General features: G+C 35.3%; 1 protein-coding gene across 1 annotated transcript; it reads left to right on the top strand.

The window, feature by feature from the left end:
• The first annotated feature begins 4,191 nt into the window (after positions 1 to 4,191).
• Positions 4,192 to 7,758, top strand: LOC132554112 (uncharacterized). The gene is made up of 5 exons (XM_060218413.1): positions 4,192 to 4,299; positions 5,227 to 5,476; positions 5,639 to 5,856; positions 6,152 to 6,233; positions 6,518 to 7,758. The coding sequence occupies exons 1-5, from the start codon at positions 4,192 to 4,194 to the stop codon at positions 7,756 to 7,758; spliced, it is 1,899 nt and encodes a 632-aa protein (XP_060074396.1).
• The last annotated feature ends 364 nt before the right edge of the window (positions 7,759 to 8,122 follow it).

Genomic DNA, 8,122 nt, shown 5'->3' with positions numbered 1-8,122 from the left:
TGTACACTAATTGGCGGCACGCGACAGTATATTGTCGACATTTTTCAAATATTCAGTGAAATATCATACCTGGTTTCAGACAGGCGCCCATAATGTTATCTCTGTCTGTTCAAGTTATCCGATAGTTAAATGAAGAAAATCCGAGTACGACCTGCAGACTAAACACGCTCCCAGATTTCCATGTTATCAAGCAAGTTTGAACTTTCAAAAATATGACAATAGAAAATTTCACTCAAGAGTAATACAAGATGTTTTTCGTATTTCACGGTACAAGTTTCTTCACATTCCAGTTATCGATATTAACATATTCTTTAAACTAGAATTTTTATCTATAGTGTTATATTTTACAACACTCTTTATCTCAAAACAAATTCAAATGTGCAGCTGTTTGGGGGGTTTATATACATAATGTACTATACTCTGAATAAGATGCTAGAGATTATATTTGTATTGACAGAGCTAGCGACTTTCTACGGAAATACTTTAGTTTTCAATGGTGCCACCTGTTCATGTAATACTATCAAGTCGACGGAGTATCCTAAAACGTTTCAATTTGTCAGTCTCTCAGCCATAAAACCACGTAATGGATGTATATGTCACACATTGTTGTACAATGTTCCTTGAAAATGAAAAGAAACTGATACAGGTGATAAGCTTGAATGAAGGAAAATTCTAACGGGTTGTATTGTTGTAGTAATTATGTTTCCTGCAGAATGATTTCATGAAAGATGTTTACGTATGATTTATTGTACAAGTATACAACTATATATCAACCTTTATCACAAATTTTATGGAGATAATTCTATATTAATTCCTGAAAAAATGCAAATTTAAAAATAAAGATATGATGTTGAATAGCAGTTCTGGATGGGGGACAGAAAATTAACCCCAGTATTGTAGCTCAACCTATTTCAATATAATTATTTCAATATAGGTTCTCAAAAGGGAAAAATCACATGTAAATATATAATTCCATCGTAAAAATTCTCTACAAAATTGATAACATATCGATGTAAACTATCTGGTTGTTGTTGCCTTGTTTCTGGGATTCCATTAGAGATATCATGAAGTTTCTTATACCAATTTCTTTATTTGCTTCATTGAATGTGCATTTTTGTTCTATTTGTGAAAAGGATGTCGTTAGTCGGGGCGTTTAGCTCGTGTTCACACTGACATCATAGAAGGCTGCTCTTTGATAGGCTGTATTATGATGTAATTGAAACCGACAAAAGTGGGAGGGAGATAATTCCGCGTAAACGAAAATGACATATTGTTATTTGTAAAACCATCGGAAATTGAAAAAGGTCTTTGTTAAATGTTTGATATGCGAATCAGCCTGAACATGGGATCCGGTCACGTGTGTAGTAGCTAAAAAGACATATATCATGGATTTCATTACAAGATCTAGCGTGCAAGGAAATGTAAAATAATATAGTTGACGTGAAAGTGTTCCTTTATAATCTTTTCTGTGTTATCTTTTTTCCAAGACACCAGAGGCGAAACAAGAGAGGCTTCGGGACAATACTCTAACTTGCATTTAGAAATACATGTCTGTTTTTTTTATTTATTTTTTTTTTTATTTTTTCGAATCCCAGATTTTCCGTAGAAAATTTTGAAAGCACTTGATACGCTAACGGAGATTTTCGTAATGAATTTAATTACCTTTTCTTTTCTTGCGCAAATGATAATATCATCTTATTTTATCTTTCTACCAATTATAAAAATGTTTGATCAAATAGATATAAAAGCTACATTGAAGACAATATTCCAGTTAATTGCATTGCTTACAGAAAGATACAAAACATCGAATATTAGTATTGACAGAAAGATACATCACAATCAAAGATGCAAGACACAAGTAAAGCGTCATTATATTTACAAAATTTTACAAAGATACACGGGAAATATTTTAATAAATAAATTTTATTTAAAGTATAACAAATATATAAAATTTTATAATTATTCAACCTTTGAAATTAAAAGTAAATGGGGTTATGGTTATTACGAAGACACATCCCTATTATTTTTTCTGACTTCAGAAGAACAGTTGAATAATAAGATAAAGACCAAGATTTAAATGATGGGATCAAAATGGCTTCCTGTATAAAGACAAGCTGGTTAGTACTAATTACATATCATATCATGGATATGTTGCCAATGTGTTACACTTCAAGTTATGTTCTTGATATTGTGATTGCTAGATTGTTCTAACCCGAAAGATGAACGATAACAAGATGTCGTTTATATGTTATAAAATCACACATCCACAAATCTAACATGTTTTGTTTTTAAACAGACTATAGTAACATATGAGTGAAGTTTTCACGCCTTGAGATCACAGAGAGCAATGGTGTTTTCCGTGTGAATGGAAAGGTAATAAAAAGATATCGGAGAATTAGTAACGAGAAGTTAAAGGACGTTGATAGCTTTTCATTGCCATTAAATCCCGTGTAAAATAACCTACGGTCATTATGTCATACTTTCAAATGCATTACGTGTACGGGTAACAACACCGCACTGACAATCGCCCTCTATAACGACCTTGTAATCATGTCCATCTACTTTCTTCAATGATAAACATTAACTTTCAAAGCACTAATAATGGGTAGCATCTTTTCAATAATCTATATTATCAATATGTCACACTTTCTTCTGAATTTTTGCGAGACGGTGATAAAGTTGGAATTATAAATTTTGCAATATATCCTGTAATCTTGCCAATCAAATCTTTGTTAGTGAAGTATTTCTCCAATGCTCTTTTACACAACTTTCATAACTCAGAATAGGAATATTGTCAATTTTACTTCCCGGGATACCTGTTGAAAGATAACTAGGTAGATACGATTGCAATCAACATTGATATTTTAGGAAGTCTCTTTGACGGTGTCAGTATGTAGATTCTCCCGATTTGTCATAATGATATCTTAACATTTCATGATAAAAGCAACTATCCATGATATACCAGCCAGTCGCTAAGATATGAATATAAAAAAAAATGTTTTTTTTTAGAGATGATGCCATATAAGACAAAGACTATGTTAAATTAATTATTGTCAGAGTATAGTCATGGTAAGGAAATATTCTAAAAAATAAGGTATACCATTTTTCTGAATGTCCAGCTTTATCATCTGATTGACATGTTGTTATGTACCCTATTATATAGTAATGGTTTCATTACATTAACAGATATATATGTTAACCTCTCCAGTATACCGATAGAATTTTACAGGGGCTATGATACAGATAATAAAACCGTGAAGGGATCCGTCATCCTTTGTGCAGTGTAAAGAATATGATGAACGTATTCAATAGGGTTTTCTGAAGTCAACCACTGCTATCGCTTTAACAGGCGAGACAGGTGAAGTGTAGGGCAATTGAACAAGAGAACGGGGCCGCTAACTCTTTCAGGCTAACCACACAGTATTAGCTCTTTTGATGAGAACAATGTTTTACAGACAAAGACGTACTATCCCGAACCTCACGCCTATAACGTGCTACTGAAGACAAATGGAATCCCCCATCCGCCTAGATTATTTAACAAATAACCCGTGGTTGTTAACTAATGCCGAGACATGCAGGGCGATCCAGGTTAAACAACAACTGGTTTAGAAATGCTAATTGAAGCCTAAGATGTATAATCAGACGGAGATATCATTTGGCAACTTGTTATAATTTTTTACATTTATCACCCGGAGGAAGACCCTTGCGATACATCCACTCATGACGATCCATAATTGCACGTGTTAGGTCAAGAACTAATAATTTTGCAATCCGAACTACACGTTCTATGAATGTGATAATTGATGTCATAATGCCATTCTTTGCTTGTGTGTCAAACTTAGCTAAATAGATAGCTAAGGCCTGTATCTCACTATTCTGTTAAATAGAGGCGAGAGGTTGGTATCTCTGGTCTTTCCAATGAAAAAACACCAGTTTTCAACTCAACATCATGCATCTCTCCAATTTATTAGTAAAATGAACTTGATAAATGTTTGTCCCCTTTCGTAGTTCATATAATTACAATATTGGACAACAACAACGTTACAAAATTTCCATCTCTTATTACAAACCTGCGCCCGTGTAAGGCTGTAATATGTTTTAATAGAATATTGTTTTGTCAACTGAAACATCGTCCCATTACAAACGTGTATAAAGAGAGGGTTGGTTTGGTGTATTTACAGAAACGAGAGGATGACTCTGACAGAAGAGACCACGTTTCTGCCCAGTATGCAAGACAGCAACTCGGACCGGATGTCTTCCCATCATAAATGGGACATCAACGACAACACTCTTCCTGTGGTGAGAAATAAACACCTTTTTTTATCTATATGTATATTTGACACGTGAATATTTTATTTAGACAGTTTTTAACTGCAGTTGATACACATACATATAAAAATTGGATAAAATCCACCCAAACCAATGTTTCATCAAATGATCTTAAACAGAGTTCATTTTGGTAATAAAAGTTAACGTAGATGTGGAAACATCCAGAGGTGTTTAAATATAGAAATACTTGACCAAGGAATACTTTTGTATTTAGAAGAAATGATCAGAAACAAGAAATGACGAAGAAGTTTGAGTTTTATCCCAAATCAATTGATAACATCAAAGTTTCAATAAATAACGGTAACCTACATGTTTCAATTAATTCGTATTGTGACCTTGTTCACAATATACACATGCACATTATGCTCTTTGAAATCATACAGTATTGAAATTTATTTAATATTTGGGCTGGTTCACCTCCCCATCTTGCTTTTGATATTCATTTTGATTAATGTTGGTTTGCCTCAGACAGAAGTTTTCAACAATTTAGGCAGTAGAGTCACTGACGAGTCCTAGAAGGACGAAACATCTGTGTGATGCAGTTTAATACGTTATTTAACTATACTGTAATTGTATCATTTGTACACGCTTAACACAGAAAAGTATATCACTGCTTAACAACATACCATTGAACTTGTGATTCTATAAATTGGGAAAATGCGGCGAAATGCATCCTAATAGATTTTATTTACTCACGCAAAAGTCCCAATGAAGAAAAACATTTCCTGTATCTCTAGGTTCCTTCCGGAACACCTGGTCTTATTCTCTTTGTATTTTACGCCGTGTAGATCTTTCTTTTGTCCATAGTTTACTTTTATCGAATTGGAGTTTGCATTTAGTTATGTCGGTATTTTCCAAAATCTTAATCAAACTAATGATATTCATATTTACGTTTAGGTTAACGAATTTGATGCGTTCAAAGAATGGCCGGATGGCAATTGTCGGTATGTGTATAGTGGGGACGTGGAGGACGGACGGAGACATGTCAGCGGCTGGGCCATGCGAAACACTAACAACCACAATGCTCTTATCCTCAAGAAATCCTGCCTGGGAGTGTTTGTGTGTAGTCATGATTGCTCTCTTGACAGTGGAGACAAGGTCCATCTTAGACCCGCAATATGTGACAAAGCAAGAAGAAAACAAGTTGGTAAATATCCTTTATATCACATTTCTTTCCGTTCAAAACAGTGGTCGGTCTATGCGTCAAGTCTTTCGGTGGAAATTTAACGTTCAGTTCTAGTAATTGTGGGTAAAGTTTCCGTACACGATTGAAAGTGGAGTTGAATGCTATATGAATCCCTGTTTTCAGGAAAAGCATGTCCGAATTCCCGCTGTTCAGGGCGGTTAGAACTGATGTCCTGTAGGGGTCACTGTGGTTATCCTGTCACCCATTTTTGGCGGAACCTTCACGGAGCTATATATTTCCAAGCCAAAGGAATCCATGACCATCCTCAACCAGAGGTCAAAGCCTCAGCAGAAGCCAGGAGACATAACAAAATTATTCGACAACAAGAAAAATTAATGATGGTATGTAACATATTTCTTTGTGTGGACCGTTATTCACATGTTTGTTTTCTGGTTTACAAAGCGACCTCATGATCTAAACTGTGTAATTATGGACAGCATGTCATCTGTATGAAAAACACAAATGATATCAGATTTTCAATAGATGTGTTTGAAATGTAGGATAAAAAACCATGAAAATTCAACTACAACAAAAAATTATCAATTATACACCACATGTCAAGAATATTTTATATGTATATTTCTGGACGTTAAATATTTTACATATTCTTTAATTTAATTTTGTTTCATGTTTCAGATGAATATTTCCGTAAGGAAACGACTGCGTGGTTCCTCTAGCACAGGTGTACACAAAGACATACACAGAAAGAAAATAAAAAGTAAGTTTTGCTGAAAATTAGACATCGTCTAAATTGAATAATTCTTCTGCCTGTCTTAAAACATATGTATTCCACTTAAAAAGTGGCTGAAAATCATTTTACTTTCATGCATGCTTAGATCATAGTCTGCTGTAATGTGGAAAAGATGGATACTGCTACAACAAGATGGATGTATAATGGCTGACAAGTCCTCGTGAAACATCAATTAAAATTTTAAGTAGTCAATTATGATTATGCATCATCATATTAGATTTTTATGTCCGTGTTTTAATTTGATCTTACAGGTTTTGATAACATGTGTTCCTGTTCGCCATTTGAATGCACGTGTACTCATATCCGCGTGAATCAATATCAGTCCGCCTATATGGATGGTCAGCAGCCGGATGTCCTTAGACGTTCTAATTCATGGACTCCACAGATATATGAAGCATCGTCATCACCATGGCAACGACCTTTCTCACTGGATACAAATCACAACCAGCCAGGACTGTATAAGTCATGCGACTTACAGGAAAATCGACCTTATATACACGAAGAACAAAATTTGCTTTCGACACTATTTCCATCTATGTCTAGCCAGTCAAGAAATTATTCTGACACTTCCGTCCACAACTCCGCTTTCTGTTCCAAGTCTGGTTCTGTAAACTTTTTGCATAGATTCGGTTCGCGTGGTATCCCAATGCCTGAGATTTTGTACCCTGTTTCTAGTTTACCTGTTGATCCTCAAGATAGACCCGACTTTCGATCTTCGCGACCCATTGATCGATATGGCGAAAAGGACCCATTTGGGTTTCTATACGAATCTGACACGGACAAGGGTGTCGATAATCCTACTTCTGTTAGAGTGAAAGCTGAGCCTGGGTGCGATGATTCATCAACTAATCTGATCGGACAAAAACAAGGTAAAGATGCTCAATATCTTTCAAATGTCATAGGAAGTTCTCTTCACGACACCACCACAAATAAACTATGTGACGACTTTGTAAATATTGATGTGTTAGATCACAGCTCACAGCTTTCTACGTATCCTGATACAACTGAATCGGATGTGTTTCAGTCCTTTGTACCCCGGTTCTCTTCCGACATCCCTAACATGCCCCCTAGCACAACTGGACAATGTCAGATGGTAACTTCTTCCACACCACAGTACGTCGAACTCAAACCGATGAAACGGAACAACGACTCGCGACATCGACGGCCTTCGGACGGTATTCAGACTCCTTTAAGTTATAGTGCTAAACAATCAGATCATTCTAGTCAGAAACAATCCGACTCTACTTACCAATCCAGTGTGTTCAATGAATGCTTGCCTTTTGGAGATGTTTCTTCCCATTCTGCAGGTGTAGCTCAGAGATCTCTTCCGAGCAGGTGTGACCTGCCCACAGGGTCCACCCGGCCCTACGGGAACGAGGGCCACTGTGGACACTATCACAACGATATGTATCAATGTCCTTCGAGTAATTGTTCACAAATGAAACAACAATTATGTAATCATAGCATTAACATAACACTCACCTATAATTGATTTATCTCAAAGCTCATATGTGAAAAAATACCGTTATAAGACAACAGATCCTTAAAATAAGTTTATTGAATTAGAAGTGACCTGAAAATCTTAAATAGCGTCCGTGTGCGAATTTTTTTAATGTTTTCGAACGTCAATAAAACAAAAGCAAAGAGATATGTTTATCCATTAAGAACTCCCAGTGATCGTTATTACGCTTTCTTTATAGATCAGTCTGTATAATTTTTTTTCATTTAATTCAAAGAGTTCGTTTTTTCCAGGCAATATAAAACACATTCTGATAACATTATTCATCTATTGTCTAATGTCAATGTTTAGTTTCGTGATTGCAGTACGTTCTAGTTCAGTGGTCAGTAAAAACATT

This window comes from Ylistrum balloti, unplaced genomic scaffold (assembly GCF_031769215.1).
Source record: "Ylistrum balloti isolate Yb309-2 unplaced genomic scaffold, AGI_CSIRO_Ybal_v1 Utg370380, whole genome shotgun sequence".
NCBI classification, from domain to species: Eukaryota; Metazoa; Mollusca; class Bivalvia; order Pectinida; family Pectinidae; genus Ylistrum; species Ylistrum balloti.
This window is presented reverse-complemented; position numbering and strand designations above follow the sequence as displayed.